The sequence below is a fragment of the Daphnia pulicaria genome, chromosome 10 (genome assembly GCF_021234035.1).
Source record: "Daphnia pulicaria isolate SC F1-1A chromosome 10, SC_F0-13Bv2, whole genome shotgun sequence".
Taxonomy (NCBI): Eukaryota; Metazoa; Arthropoda; class Branchiopoda; order Diplostraca; family Daphniidae; genus Daphnia; species Daphnia pulicaria.
Genome location: NC_060922.1, coordinates 4,510,992 through 4,525,965, shown reverse-complemented (window position 1 = coordinate 4,525,965; position 14,974 = coordinate 4,510,992). Strand labels below are relative to the sequence as shown.

General features: G+C 40.7%; 3 protein-coding genes and 1 long non-coding RNA gene across 4 annotated transcripts; 3 read left to right on the top strand and 1 right to left on the bottom strand.

Annotated features, from left to right (window-relative positions):
• Positions 1-1,943: 1,943 nt before the first annotated feature.
• Positions 1,944-4,189, top strand: LOC124314579 (eukaryotic translation initiation factor 2 subunit 3-like). The gene is made up of 9 exons (XM_046779775.1): positions 1,944-2,102; positions 2,272-2,335; positions 2,404-2,597; positions 2,656-2,794; positions 2,855-3,013; positions 3,082-3,311; positions 3,392-3,536; positions 3,605-3,947; positions 4,013-4,189. The coding sequence occupies exons 1-9, from the start codon at positions 2,028-2,030 to the stop codon at positions 4,068-4,070; spliced, it is 1,407 nt and encodes a 468-aa protein (XP_046635731.1). The 5' UTR covers positions 1,944-2,027; the 3' UTR covers positions 4,071-4,189.
• Positions 4,190-4,199: 10 nt separating this feature from the next.
• LOC124314580 lies at positions 4,200-5,572 on the bottom strand. Its single transcript, XM_046779776.1, has 4 exons — positions 5,488-5,572; positions 4,756-5,169; positions 4,594-4,679; positions 4,200-4,514 (listed from the first exon to the last, which is right to left on the bottom strand). Exons 1-4 carry the CDS (start codon positions 5,503-5,505, stop codon positions 4,376-4,378), a joined length of 657 nt encoding a protein of 218 aa, XP_046635732.1. The 5' UTR covers positions 5,506-5,572; the 3' UTR covers positions 4,200-4,375.
• Positions 5,176-9,595, top strand: LOC124314581. The gene is made up of 4 exons (XR_006911280.1): positions 5,176-5,362; positions 5,443-5,843; positions 5,915-7,212; positions 7,324-9,595. It is a non-coding gene; the product is annotated as an uncharacterized LOC124314581 (long non-coding RNA).
• Positions 9,596-10,128: 533 nt separating this feature from the next.
• On the top strand, positions 10,129-14,974 carry LOC124314577 (DNA-directed RNA polymerase III subunit RPC2-like). The gene is made up of 19 exons (XM_046779773.1): positions 10,129-10,413; positions 10,472-10,678; positions 10,742-10,990; positions 11,048-11,215; positions 11,274-11,431; positions 11,515-11,623; positions 11,685-11,984; positions 12,043-12,208; positions 12,289-12,323; positions 12,400-12,562; positions 12,616-12,769; positions 12,831-13,342; positions 13,419-13,600; positions 13,656-13,756; positions 13,820-13,971; positions 14,037-14,218; positions 14,277-14,390; positions 14,463-14,626; positions 14,692-14,974. Exons 1-19 carry the CDS (start codon positions 10,345-10,347, stop codon positions 14,909-14,911), a joined length of 3,405 nt encoding a protein of 1,134 aa, XP_046635729.1. The 5' UTR covers positions 10,129-10,344; the 3' UTR covers positions 14,912-14,974.

Sequence of the window (14,974 nt, the reverse complement as noted above, 5' to 3'; positions counted from 1 at the left end):
GACAACGCACACCCTCCTGATTTTCTCACTTGGCCGAGCACCAGCACTTGAATCTATTGACTCAATTCATGATCGAATTGATGGCGACACACACACACATGACTCTCTCGTCTACAACTGAATAATATCCGACGCAGCAGCTTAAACACAAGACCGATTGACAGAATGAGACAAGTGCTCGGCACACTTCGACTATACGGCACACAAAAGTGTGTGAGAGATTTCGAAACGATATAATGGAATAGATTTGACTTTTTCTCTAGTGCATATAAAATAGAGAGAGATGTGCGGTGGCTGCTGGTGCTGGACCCTCTCTTCTTTTTTTAGATTCTTTTAAGTGATCTTGTCAGCCCCGGCAACTTGACGTCTCAAGTTGCCTCCCCATTATCACGTTTTCATCTTTTATATAAAGCTGATGAAGCGAATAGGAAATTGTCAATTGTGGGGACGCCATCGCCAAGACGAAGAACCTTTGATCAATTTACTTATTATCATCGCAGAGGATATAGAATTTCTTGAATATCCGTCCAGATTCGGTGGGGGAGAACAAATTATCTTAGATCGGAGAAATTTATAATGGGTGCACACCTGCGCAGGAGAATCAAAAAAGAATGAAAGTGACGGGGAAAATATGATATGCAAACGAATTTCAGAAGCCGTAAAAAAATGATGGGTTTTATGGCCTGCGTCATCGAAAAATTTAACAAGCCCGTGGTCTGCTGTGCATAGAGATCCCAGCGATATAGAGGTCGACATTAATTGATAACTTATGGGTCCTCTGGCTTCTTCTATTTGGGGAGAGGAAAGAAGAATAAAGAAATTCATCCTGTGTTTAATTGACGGATGCCATAGCCGCAGCAGCATCGAGCCTATACTATCGTTTCGTGTATTTTATAAGAAGAAGAACCCCATTTTTTTTCTTCTTCTTCTTCGTTCTTTCGATTTCATTTCTCTCCAGACTTGGTGCTGTGTGCGCTTCTTCGATCCCGCCTGTAAATCAATGTCATTTCGTGGAGAGCCGCAGGGCTATGTATTATACAAGGTTCCATGCATCTTGTCTAGCTCGTCCTTATCCCGTTAGCCTATATCCCCCCCCCTCTTCTTGATTGGCATATGCTCACCTTATATGGATGGATCTATTGGTTTTCCTTTTGCCCAAACAAACAAATGGAAGGGGGGAAAATATACGTTGGGTGCGCTTCCATCAATTCCAGGCATCCACCTGATCCACCTTTTTTTTTCTTTTATTATTTATACCAACCTGTCAATGATTGACCGTACACCTGATTTAATATTCTGAGAGGCATCAACTCGATTTGAAATGTTGTTTTCTTCTGTCTATCTTGTGTGCATGTATTTCTCTCTTTTGATTTGATTTTTGATCCGCGCTGCATTTATCCTCACGAAATCGTTCCCGGATCACGATTTCACATCCGCATTTTTTCGGGGGCCGGGTTGAAGAGGCACGAAACTGCTCTTTTCGCCTCTTCTTTTGTCACGTCAATCTCGATTTTCACATGACAATTAAAAAAAATAACCCGTCATCCCAGAATAATCCTTTTTTGTATCATGAGAGGACTGATGTTTATTTTTTTTTAAAGAAATACAAGGAGCACTTGATGTATAAACCTTTATCATTGTACTATCGAGATCTAGACCCAAGTCACTCACGAATTCACGATCCCTTCCAAAGCGGAATCAGTTTGAAATTTGAATATTGTTTAAAATAAAGCTTTAGACGCCATCTATCGTTCAATTGTAAAAGTTCCTCAGAAAGTAATTTCTTGCAAAATAAAGTTAGGGTCGTAAAAGCACGACTGCTGAGTAAAGCGTTTGGGTTAACACTGTAATTTTGTGTTGGCCAGATTGTTGACAACTTATATTGAACATTTTAAAATCGAAACAATTTCTTTTCACATTTTCGCGAGTTTCATATGTCAAACTGGCAACAACAACTTGGTTACCAAGTTTTATGAACGCACCTTTCCCGTCTGCTATTCCTCTACCTTTCAGCTTCCACGTTAAAAATGTCGGCGGCTGAAGAATTTCCGACTGTGACTACTGGACAGCCTCATTTGGCAAAACAAGATCTTTCTAAATTAGTAAGGAAAATTACATTTTGAAAAATAGAACTCACAAAACCCAAAACATGTCTGATCGACTACGAAATGGATTGACGATTGGTTACCCGGCTCGGGGTGTTGTGATTGCATCAGCAAATGTGGATTAGTTTTCTCCTTGTGTTAGTAATTGATTTTTTTTCCCTTATAGGATGTTTCTAAATTGAATGCTCTTTCTCCTGAAGTCATCAGTCGGCAGGCCACCATCAATATTGGTAAGCCAAGTTAAAAACTGTTAATAATGTGTTGTTCGCTACTGTAAAATGTCACATAATTTTCACAGGCACGATTGGACATGTGGCCCATGGAAAGTCAACAGTGGTAAAGGCCCTGTCAGGTGTGCAGACTGTGCGTTTCAAGAATGAGTTGGAACGCAACATCACTATCAAGTTAGGTTATGCTAATGCCAAGATTTTCAAGTGTGACAATGAAAAATGCCCCAGACCTATCTGTTACATGTCTGGAAGCTCATCAAAGGTACATTGAGTTTTACATTGCTTAGTTTGATGGAAATCTAATGCTTTTATGTTTACAGGATGACTCCTTCATGGGCCCCTTAGGAAAATTCAAGTTAGTTCGACATGTATCCTTTGTGGATTGTCCTGGCCACGACATTCTCATGGCCACCATGTTGAACGGTGCTGCCGTCATGGACGCGGCTCTCCTTCTTATTGGTAATAGTTACATCATTGTTCAACTTTCTATTTTCTAAAATTTTTCTAATGACTTGCTAGCTGGGAATGAATCCTGTCCACAGCCCCAAACTTCAGAGCATTTAGCTGCTATTGAAATCATGAAGCTCAAGCACATTTTGATCCTTCAAAACAAGATTGACTTGGTGAAAGAGAGTCAAGCTAAGGATCAATACGAACAGATTTTGAAGTTCGTTCAAGGTGCGTCAATTGCTAGCGGTTAAACGGTATCTGAATGGTGACGTGACTTTTTGTTTGTTTGTTCACAGGTACCGTGGCCGAAGGAGCTCCCGTTATCCCAATTTCAGCTCAGCTGAAATATAACATTGAAGTTATCTGCGAGTACGTCGTTAACAAGATTCCCATTCCGTTGCGCGATTTTACTGCAGAACCCCGGTTGATTATTATTCGTTCGTTCGATGTCAATAAACCCGGTTGCGAAGTAGACGACCTTAAGGGAGGAGTTGCTGGAGGCAGTATTTTGAAGGGTGTTCTCAAGGTAAACCTCACAATTTTGTCATAAAAGAATATTACAATATTACCTTTATATTGTTATTATTCTTTCCTCGCATCTTCAAGGTGGGACAAGAGATTGAAGTGCGGCCTGGATTGGTGTCTAAAGATTCTGAAGGAAAGCTAACATGCAATCCCATCTTTTCCCGGATCGTCTCTTTGTATGCCGAACAAAATGAGCTGATGTATGCCGTTCCGGGTGGTTTGATTGGTAATAGTATTTGGTTATTTTATGTCTTATTCAGTTGACTAAATTTAGTGGTCTGATTGTTTTGGCAGGTGTCGGTACTATGATTGACCCAACTTTAAGCCGAGCGGATCGAATGGTTGGACAAGTTCTGGGATCTATTAATGCTCTGCCAGAGATTTTCACTGAGCTTGAGATTTCCTATTTCTTACTTCGTCGCTTGCTGGGTGTTAGGACTGAAGGAGACAAGAAAGGAGCCAAGGTCCAGAAACTTTCTAAAAACGAAGTTCTGATGGTCAACATTGGCTCTTTGTCTACTGGTGGTCGCGTCTTAGCTGTTAAGGCCGATTTGGCAAAAATTAGCTTGACAAATCCCGTGTGCACTGATGTGGGAGAGAAGATCGCTCTCAGTCGCCGAGTTGAGAAACACTGGAGGTGAGTTTGAGTTCTGTTGCTGTTCTAGTTGTTCTTCGTTGCTGAATTTATCTTTTCGCGTGTAGATTGATTGGATGGGGTCAGATTCGTCGTGGAGTTACCATCGCAGCCGAGAAAAAGTGAAAAGAACCAGAAATCCCAACCAACTCGCCAGCCACTTTATTTTCAATTATTTTTGAAGGAACCATGGGATATTTGACCACTGAGGATACGTGTTCAATACACGTGCCACAAAATTTTGATTTCCCGAAATTAGGTTTTTAACTTCTCATCAAGAGAAGGGTGTATTCGAAAAACAAAAATTCGATTGGCGTAGCACAGCTATACCAACGACAACAAACATTTAATGAAGAAAACGAGTAACTTATAAGAAATTCAGCAGACGTCGATGTAGTTACCCTCCGGCCGGGAAGTTTTGCTAAACACGTTTAAACGATAGCGAATCCGTGCTCAGGATGAGCCGAATAGTTGACGATGCGGAATTTGCCAGATGGATCGTAGAATCCGTAGCGACCATGGATGATACCAGCAGCGTCACGTTCTTCGATACGGAAAGTACGATCGGGTCTAGACAGCAAACCAACAAACGGGTAAGTAATTCTGTTCTGAATTTACAAATGAGATTCCCATCCATTATTTTACATACCCTTTGCCGGTGTCGTAACCGAAACGGTAGCTGTTGGGTCCCTGTTGGCCGGCGATGGAGAATTGGACGCGGCCATCCTTCACTCCCTGTAGTAAAACAAAACAATGTGTGTTACAGTTAGTTCCCACGTTCCACAAAGGTGTGTCAGCATATGCAAAAGACCTGATCACTGTTGTAAGAAGCGGCGCTATTCTGAACTCCCTGTTCGAATTTAAGATGGGAATCGTCGTAACTGCTGTCACCGTAGGTGTTGCTGGCCTCGGCGACGTACTTCTCGGCTGCTGGTCTAACTGGACTGATAGGCTTGCGTTTTTGCGTTAAAACGGGTCTGACGAAGCTCTCCTGAGGGGAGGACTCGCGGTCGAGGACACTGGGGCCTAGAGGAGTGTATTGGCTGGTTTTCTTGGGCTTAGATGTCAGGTACTCTGGTTGAAGTGGCTCAGACTGGCGGCTGCGGAAATCTTCACGAGGTCCGCTAACCACATTCTTCTTCCGCAAGTTGCGTCGTTCAAAGGGACCTTCATTGGGCTGTGCCGGATAACAGACCGACAGACCGACCAGGCACAATAATCCAACCTGGAAGTCAGCACACACGACAAAAATGAAATCCGTTATTTAGATTATTTTCGGCACAGGCGACAGATCGTCTCCAAGTCCATAACGGCCTAGTTTCACAGTCGTTAAAAAAATTATTCCTTTGGAATACTGTACAGTGTACACGTATGGTGTTCCAGATTTGACACACATGTTTCCCCTTTTGACCTAAATGGTACGTACTATTTATTTAGACTTTTTTTTTAATTTTTAATTTTAATCTAAGGAAATAAACTTAAAACATTTTTTTTTCAGGTGATTTAGTGAACAGGGAATTATTTTTTGAAAAAGAATAGTTACCGCGACGGAAATCTTCATATTCCTGGAAATGTTTGGAACTTGCAGGCGAAATAGGATCAAATGGAGTACACTGCACACTCGTTTTGAGAATGATACTGGATTCACGGTGCAGGCATATTTATACAACTATCACCCGATAACTCCGCCCACACCTTACTGGACCATCCTTTGGTTTTCACTCTGTATACGTCACGGCAGCCAAAGGTGTTTTCTTTCTCCTGTTCTTCTCCTTCTTATTCTTTTCTTCCTCCTTTTTCCATCTGGTTACTTGGCGATGGGCTGGTGGTCGGGGATCTCTTGTGGACAGCCGGCACACGAAAGAAAAGACCAGAGGGGAAAATACAATAAAAAGATCAGTGAGAGAAAGAAAAAAGAAATGCTTCCTACTATCTAGAGATCGGCGTCTAGTATGTTCTTCTTTCCTTAGGCTGCAAGAATGAGTGTAATCACTTCGTCGACGAAGAGAAAGTACCACGCGCCGTAAATAGGATGGACACCAAGCGGTATGTAACGCCTTTACAATCCAACTAAGTATATTTGTTAATTTAAAAAACAAAAAACTCAAAGTGATGCCCTATAAACTGCGGAGAAAACTATGAAAACATTTTACGATCGTTGACAAGGGTTTTCCTAGGGGGGTTCTTCCCTGTTTACCCACAATGACTACCGAACAAAAGAATTGAAAACTGCTTACATTTGCATCGTTTGTTGGTATTGCGCGCGTGAGAGATTATGAAATTGGCTTATATCGAAAAACGATTTCTGTTACAGAAATTGTTAGCTAATTTCAGTTGGGAAAACACTCAAATCTTTCCTGACTTTCTCTTTGCTACTCCGCAAAATAGCTTGTAATATTGGATGGTGATTTAACATCGGGGTAGCAGCTGCTACCGCTATGCTACTCAAGTTCAGCGGCTTATTTTTCGGGGTAGTTCATTAGACTTCCTTCTTTCTTCCTCATAATTGTTTTTTTTTTCTTCTTTCTCTCCCGACGGCTCACCAAATAGCTTATAACATTGCTTTACCCCAAATCAAATGTGTGTTACCATATGACCAAAAATGAGCGATCGAGGCTATACATCTGGCAGCCACTTTTTGGAGACTCTTAGCTTGGGGCGAGAAAATCAACTCTAGTTATAATAAGAAATGGACTTTTACTTTCCCAGAATTTTTCAGCATTTTACACCAAATAAAAGATAGCGTGGAAAGGAAAGCTGAAAAGGCAAACAGGTATCATCTAGTAGTTCATCATAAGCCGTTGGCTTATCCTTTGGGCCGGACAAGTTAACATGGTACTTATTGCCCAATGGAGCAACTAAATGAAATTGCTTGCGTACTTAAAAATGTACCCAACTTTCACTAGAAGGACAATACCACGTCATGGCGAGACAGTCTCGAAAGCTGACAGGAGGCCATCTTTTACCGTTGGAAGATTTTAGGAAACCCAAATTGTTCCAGCAGCAATTGGCCGTTGCGCCGTTATGTGCAGTACGTGTTGGTTTGGCCGAAGAAAAGCGGGACGGGCTCTGGGGCTATATACCATCCAGGCGTCTTATATTGGAGAAAGTCGTTTTTCTTCTCTTTCTGTCGTTTCTTTTTACAGCATTTTTGATTAATCATACGCATGTGTCCCGGGAAGGAGATCCAATTAAGGGCGCTTGCGGGAGCGACACGGCCTTGTTTTCCCCAGCACGTCAGCCATTCTGGCCCATCGCATTTCTGCTGGTACGTAGATAGTGAACTAAAGATATTTCAGAATTTTCAACGCAGTGCGATGCGCCATCAAATGTCTTGATGAAACAGATCAAACCTCTCTTAACGATCACTTGCGTTCAGGTGCGATGAGGTCCGATAGTGAATCGGTGATCCTCCAAGGGCTAAGCCAGTGCGACCTTATTCGCTGTTGGTGCGTGGTGACACCATTTAGGAGGGCTACAGAATGCTTCGGATGTTTTTCCTCCTCCCAGAATTAAATGTGAGGAAAACATTTCCTCCTTTGTTTTTCCATGGTTTGTGGCTCATCCGTCTTTCAGCTTTCTTTCTCCGCCACTTTTTAAAATGTTGAGGATTCGATGGGTCAGAGATGTAGGGCTGCCTACGTCTGACAAATCAGAGCATGTCAAGGATGCGTTCATTTCACTTCATTCCAATCGTCGGATCAGAATTTTATTTGAAGCACGCGAGAATTTCCAAAGATGAGTCGTTCAACTGTAACGAAGTGCTCACAGTTTTCTCCATTTCTGATGCCTTGGTTGTAATTTTTGGGAAAGGGAATTTATCGCTCTAGTTGAACCAATGGCAGACTCTTCACGTTCAAATAAAATAACAATCCTTTTTTTTGTTACTTATATTTGATTATGATCTATTAGAGGGCAATCATTTCGAGTCGGACATTCAGTAAGTACTAGTCATAAATCATTTTTATCTCATTCACCTCAATACTTGTAACGGATGCAGAGACGAATGTGCAACGCACCAAAGTAAACCCATTACCTTGCAGTATAATTTTATGTGATAATATACTACATCCATCTAATCGTCGACGCGAAAACCACCTGTCAAACCGGTGAACTACTTATTGAAGTATTTGAATTCGGAACTGACCATTTGATGGTTGGCGAGCGTGACGCAACAACGTATCAATAGCGCTCAACAATTCATTACGGACGCACGCAACCGGTTGATGCGATAGCACTATATAGCCTAGATATAAATACTATCTGTCATTTTGAAATGTGAAAGACGGGGAAAAAAGCGCAACTCGGAAATGAGGTCTCATCATGTGTCTGCCTAGCTTGCAGCTGTGCTTGTGATGTCACACACCCTGAAGCATACACCTTCAGACAGAATAACAGGTGGACAAATAGCCGTCCGGCTACTGATTAACGGTGAATTTTTACCCATCCTTTACATCTTTCTCTGTTGGCAAATATCTAGGCCGGTGAGAATATTAATCTTCTTTTCATATATCAGTTTATTCGATCCAGTTCGTCCCCCCAATTTCGCCAGCACATCCACTCAGCTTTCCAACCACTAAAACTTTTAATAATAATATCCCAGTTTTTCACCTTTCCGTTGGCAATTTTTTTTGGCATTCATGACAATATACAGCAACTTATTCGTGGTCAAACTAGGGGTTTCCAAAAAATCCATCATTCAACCAAGGCATTTTATTTTTCATTCGCGGTATTGTATTTGCAATCGGTTGGTTTTGCGGGCTCTTTGTAAACACGAAAGAGTAGCGTTCTATATCACTACATTCTATAGGCTACGAGCATAAGCAAAACAAAAAAAAAACAGGTGGTCAAGTTTGAGTGATTCATGGCCGACTTACCTAGAAATGGTCGATCGGCAGATAATCGGTTTTGTCCGTTTAGCTGTTTCTTTTTCTTCGATCTATTTTCTTGTACCGCCGTTAAAATCCCATCAAGACCCTTTGTTGCTTAAAGATAGTTTTCCTTCAACCGTTATACAAATAATATCTTGGCGCACTGTGAACGACGCTTAACATTACATTACGCAACCGTCTACATATTTAGCAGGAGGCGGAAACTTGTTCTGGGCCATTTTCATATTTCTTACCTACAAAAAAAAAAGATCGTAAAACCTAGAAAAAATTGACGATGAGACAAGGTAAAACTGCACAGTTTCATACAGAGTTGCACATTAAAAAAGAGTCTCACGAGCCCACCTAGTCTTGTTCCGTCTGATCAGATTGTGGAGTACCAGATTTTATGTAGAAAATATTGTCACAATTGTTTGTTGCTCTCCTTGTCGTATTACGCCTGTCGTTTCTCATTTTCCCTGTAAGAATAGAAAGGTAAAGAGTCAAACGGAAACGGCTGTTAATTGAATACCACATGTGTCGTGGTAGGAAGTTATTTTACATCGAGTTACGGATTGTTAGATTAACTCATTTCCTTAAATTCACTGACACACAAAAACCTAAATACTGCTTTGCCTGATTATTACTATGCTGTTTTTGTTCAAATCTTAAAAGAATCTGTGTAACAAAAATAGATACAAAGACAATATGCTTGTATTGAGCTAGATTTCACAGTTGAATTCATCAGAACAATTCTGGGGAGATCATAATTTCTTCTAATAATCGTTCTTCAATCTTGGTGAACAGTTCTTGATTAGTTTCTGAAATGTTGAAGCTGACAAAAACAGGTTTCTTGCATCTCTTGGATAAGCGGCTGGCAAGTGTTGAAGACGTAAGAGAAGATGGATCGCCTAAGATCTTGACTGTTGTGGGTGATTTTTCGTACGGCGTGCTCATTGCTACAGCAAAATCTTTGAAAGATGGGTCGCTTTCCATGCCGATCCAAAGCAATAGCTGATCTGTTAATTTTAATGCCTGAAAGCAAACATTTTTGTCTAGAACTTTTCCGGAAAATTGGTGAATTCCAATAGGAGACATTTTATCCCTTGATTTTATCTAATTGGTGAAAAAAAGACAACTGAACTAGAACAGTACTGAAGAATTTGACAGGAGTTCAAATTGTGTGGTCGATCAGCTGGTAGGATCTCTACGTTTTTAGGCCCTAGCAAAACAACTGCTGGTGAATAATCAATCCGATAGATGACAGTGCGGTAGTATTGGCGCTTCAATTCAATGGTCGGTGCGTCTGCTAGAAACTAGAATTTAATTCGCATCATCACATGTCGTCAGCCTGTCTCGCCGTGCACTTGGTACTCTAGTACTTAGTACACATTTTAGCAAAACACATTTTTATCAACGTAGAATAGACACACCACGGCTCAACGTTTTAACAAATATTATTTCGCCATTTTACCAGTAAAAATTCTGTTGAGGGGTTTTATTAGAACTTAATTGTTTTATATTTGGGGGAAATGGGAGAAGCGAGCAGGGATGTGTGTGCGGATTTGGAAAAACTATTGGAACCAATAAAGGCTGTTGAGGTACCAAAATTCTTTCTTGTATCAATGAACATTGAACCTGATTTCTTTATGTTTTCAGGAAAAATGGAAGCTTGTTCCAGCATTTCTCAAGACCAAAGGTCTTGTAAAACAGCACATTGATTCCTACAACTATTTTATAAATGTAGATATTAAGAAGATTGTGAAAGCCAATGAAAAAGTTGTAAGTCATGCTGACCAAACCTTCTACATCAAATATTTGGATATTCATGTGGGGAAGCCAGACTCGATTGAAGATATGAACCATGTAAAGCTACTCAATGTTTTAAGAAACCATTTCTTATGTTGCTAACTTCTTTCTGTGACTTAGTCTCGGCTGACCACACCACATGAGTGCAGATTGAGAGATATGACGTATTCAGCACCAGTTACTGTGGATATTGAATATACCAGAGGGCAACAAAGGATTGTTCGTAATGGAATTCCAATTGGGAGGATGCCCATCATGCTCAGGAGCTCAAATTGCACACTAGCTGGTATTTCACCCGCGGAGATGGCGAAAAAGAATGAATGCCCATATGATTGTGGAGGATATTTTATTGTTCGCGGAAATGAAAAAGTATTCAGTAATTATTCTTTAGCTTTTTTGTATTTTTTCTTATAATGTTTGTTGTAGGTAATTTTAATTCAAGAGCAAATGTCAAAAAATCGCATGATCGTCGAGCAGGATAGGAAAGGAAATATGTCTTGTCAAGTCACCAGCAGTACCCATGGAACGAAGACGCGTACCAACGTCGTTGTTAACAAAGGGAAATACTATCTGAAACAAAATAGTTTCCAAGATGTAAATTAAAACGTTCATAAACTTCAATATTTGAAAAATAACGAAACCGTTCCTCTAGGACATACCGGTTGCTATAGTGTTTAAAGCCATGGGGATTGTGTCTGATCAAGAAATAGTCCAAATGATCGGTACTGATGATCGTGTGATGACGTCATTCGCCCCTTCACTAGAAGAGTGCGTTCGAGCTTCCATCTTCACTCAACAACAAGCTCTAGGGTAAACGAAGAAATTAGCCATGTTGTCAGCCACAATAGTTTAGATAACTATATCTTCCCTTGCTCTTTCTCCGATTTTAATAGACATCTGGGTAACAAATTGCGCCAGAAACGGTTTTTTGGAGGTCCGAAGAAAACAGCAACCGAAGAAGCCAGGGAGACCCTTGCTACGACTATTTTAGCCCATGTTCCAGTAAGACCATTTGTTCTAGCTAAAAATGAACTATATTTAATGTAATTTCAACCGTTTATAGGTGGAAAACTTTAATTTCAAAGCAAAGGCTATGTATCTCGCATTAATGATTCGTCGAGTTATTCAAGCTGAAAATGACCCAACTTCTGTTGATGATCGTGATTATTACGGTAACAAGCGTTTGGAGTTAGCCGGTTCACTTCTCTCCCTACTGTTCGAGGATTTGTTTAAGCGAATGAATTTTGAATTGAAACAAATTGCGGACAAAAACATTCCGAAGATTAAAGCAGCTCAGTTTGATGTTATCAAACACATACGGACAGACCACATAACAAATGGATTGGAAAATGCCATAGCCACTGTAATATTTCTCCTTCTTTGGTTTCCATTCGTCACGAAATTCATTTCGATTTTTTTAGGGGAATTGGACCATCAAACGTTTTCGCATGGATCGGCAAGGTGTTACTCAAATGCTCTGTCGATTGTCGTATATTTCCGGACTTGGGATGATGACACGTGTAAATTCTCAGTTCGAAAAGACGCGAAAGGTGTCGGGACCGCGTTCTTTACAACCTTCTCAATGGGGTAAAACTTTTTACTTGAATTCTTTAGACGTTGTCAGCATTTAAAAAAAAAAAAATCCTTTTTTGTTGTTGTTCGTTAAGGTATGCTTTGCCCGTCAGATACTCCAGAAGGGGAGGTAATGATTGTTATTTGTTTCTTACACCTGGAAATATTGTTCAATCGGCGTGATATTAATTATTAATTGTTCTTAGGGATGTGGGCTCGTGAAAAATCTCGCACTTATGACCCATATCACAACTGAAGCCGAGGAAGAACCCATCAGCCGGATCGCTCAAAATATGGGTGTCGAAGATATTAACCTTTTCAGTGGCGAGGAAATTAGTGACCCAAGCATCTACACAGTTTTCCTTAATGGTACGCAATCGCCCTTTTTAAAAGAATTATTTGTTACATTTTTGTCATTTTAGGTAATATTCTCGGGTTGGTCAAGGACTACCTGCGGTTGATCCGGTATTTCAAACTGGCTCGACGCCATGGCTTCATCAATGCATTCGTGTCGATCTACCCGCATTTCCAAACGCGTTCCGTTTATATAAGTTCCGATGGCGGTCGTTTGTGCCGGTAATTATTATTCCTTTCAAATTTCTTTGTAAGTTGATTCCTAATATTTAACATTTTGTAGACCTTATATAATCGTCCGAAAAGGGAAAGCAGCCCTAACCGATAAACACATGCAAGAATTGGCAGATAGCTTTCGAACCTTTGAAGACTTCATTCACGATGGATTGATTGAATACTTGGACGTGAACGAGGAGAATGACAGCAACATTGCTGTATACGAATCCGACATCAACGAAGAAACCACTCATCTTGAAATTGAACCGTTTACCTTGCTAGGCGTATGCGCTGGATTGATCCCGTATCCCCATCACAACCAAAGTCCGCGTAACACTTATCAATGTGCCATGGGAAAACAAGCAATGGGAACTATTGCCTGCAATCAACGAAATCGCATTGATACGCTTCTCTACAATTTGGTGTACCCCCACAAGCCAATGGTCAAAACTCGAACGATTGAACTCATTAACTTTGAGAATCTCCCTGCTGGACAAAACGCTATGGTTGCAGTGATGAGCTACTCAGGTTTCGATATTGAGGACGCTACTGTTTTGAACAAAGCATCATTGGATCGAGGTACTTACTTATGCTCTAAAATTACTTAGTTACATTATTTTTCTAAATGCAATTAAATTTGTTATGTTCGCTATAGGTTATGGACGCTGTTTGGTTTACAAAAATGCTAAATGCGCTTTGAAGCGGTACAACAATCAGAGCTCTGATCGTGTAAATGGTCCAATACTTGATGCAGCATCTAAAAAGCCCATATGGAAGCACGACATTCTAGATGCGGATGGTTTCGCAGCAGTCGGTCAACCTGTTGAACCTAAGCAGGTATTAAGAGAAAAAAATTCACCAAACCGAACTATGTTAAACTTTTTTGCATTAGGTTTTGATCAACAAAGCTATGCCTACAGCTCCCGTGGTCACTGTCGCTGCTGGAGCGCCTGCGGCTGTTCCTCTGCCCGAATATCGCGATGTCCCTATCACGTAGTGCATTTTACTGTTTTAAAAATCTTTAGATTTCATAATTTTTTTAAATCTTATTTTCAGTTATAAAGGGGCAATTCCGTCATACGTGGAAAAAGTCATGTTTTCTTCCAATGCAGAAGAATCACACATAATAAAAATCCAGTTACGACAGACTCGTCGTCCTGAGATTGGCGACAAATTCAGTAGTCGACATGGACAGAAAGGAGTCACTGGTAAGTGTCTGTTGTATGTTTTGTGTGTGTCCGTTTAATTATATTTTTTCTCTCTCTCTCTCCAGCACTTATTGCTGAACAAGAAGATCTACCATTTACGGAGCTAGGAATTTGCCCCGATGTCATTATGAATCCCCACGGATTTCCATCACGTATGACGGTCGGAAAGCTGATTGAACTGCTTGCGGGAAAGGCCGGAGTTTTGGAAGGCAAATTCCACTACGGCACTGCGTTTGGAGGGTCTAAGGTTCACTAAATTTGAATCTTCGTTTTTTTACAATCATTTGATTCGAATATTGTGTTAGGTGCAAGATGTTAGTGAAGAATTGATTAAGCATGGATACAACTACCAAGGCAAAGAGTGTATGACGTCTGGTACAACAGGGGAACAACTGTCTGCTTATATTTATTTCGGGCCGGTAATTAAACGACTAGCGACCTTAATTGAATTGCCACCTAATTCGTCTATGTGCCTCCTTGTAATTTTCTAGGTATACTATCAAAAATTGAAGCACATGGTGATGGATAAGATGCACGCACGATCCCGTGGACCAAGAGCTGTACTCACACGGCAGCCGACAGAAGGTCGGGCCCGTGAAGGTGGTTTACGTCTTGGCGAGATGGAACGAGATTGCCTTATCGCATACGGATCCAGGTTTGATAAATATTTCGTGCTCTTCAAAGAGAATTTTTTAAAGTTGGTATTGAATTTGTTTTTAGCATGTTGATCTTGGAGCGATTAATGATATCTAGTGACGCCTTTGATGTCGATGTTTGCAACCAGTGCGGACTGATGGGCTATTTTGGTTGGTGCCATTATTGCAAGTCAAGCGTCTCCGTCTCTTCTATCCGTATTCCCTATGCTTGTAAACTTTTATTTCAGGAGCTTCAGGCAATGAACATAGTTCCACGACTCAAATTGGATAAGTACTTTGACTGAAGATGTTGTGATATCTCAAATTTGCTGAACATTACAACTCATCAACGAAATTAGATTTGATTA

Bases quoted from the DNA above. Each gene is read 5' to 3' on its own strand.
- LOC124314577 (XM_046779773.1), top strand. From the start codon at position 10,345: ATGGGAGAAGCGAGCAGGGATGTGTGTGCGGATTTGGAAAAACTATTG. The intron at 11,216-11,273 runs GTAAATTAAAAC...CCGTTCCTCTAG, and splicing joins AACAAAATAGTTTCCAAGAT to GACATACCGGTTGCTATAGT. The intron at 12,324-12,399 runs GTAATGATTGTT...AATTGTTCTTAG, and splicing joins CAGATACTCCAGAAGGGGAG to GGATGTGGGCTCGTGAAAAA.
- LOC124314580 (XM_046779776.1), bottom strand. The intron at 4,680-4,755 runs GTCTTTTGCATA...GTTTTACTACAG, and splicing joins CTTCTTACAACAGTGATCAG to GGAGTGAAGGATGGCCGCGT. The intron at 4,515-4,593 runs GTATGTAAAATA...TTTGCTGTCTAG, and splicing joins GGTTACGACACCGGCAAAGG to ACCCGATCGTACTTTCCGTA.
- LOC124314579 (XM_046779775.1), top strand. From the start codon at position 2,028: ATGTCGGCGGCTGAAGAATTTCCGACTGTGACTACTGGACAGCCTCAT. The intron at 3,014-3,081 runs GTGCGTCAATTG...GTTTGTTCACAG, and splicing joins GATTTTGAAGTTCGTTCAAG to GTACCGTGGCCGAAGGAGCT. The intron at 3,537-3,604 runs GTAATAGTATTT...TTGTTTTGGCAG, and splicing joins CGTTCCGGGTGGTTTGATTG to GTGTCGGTACTATGATTGAC.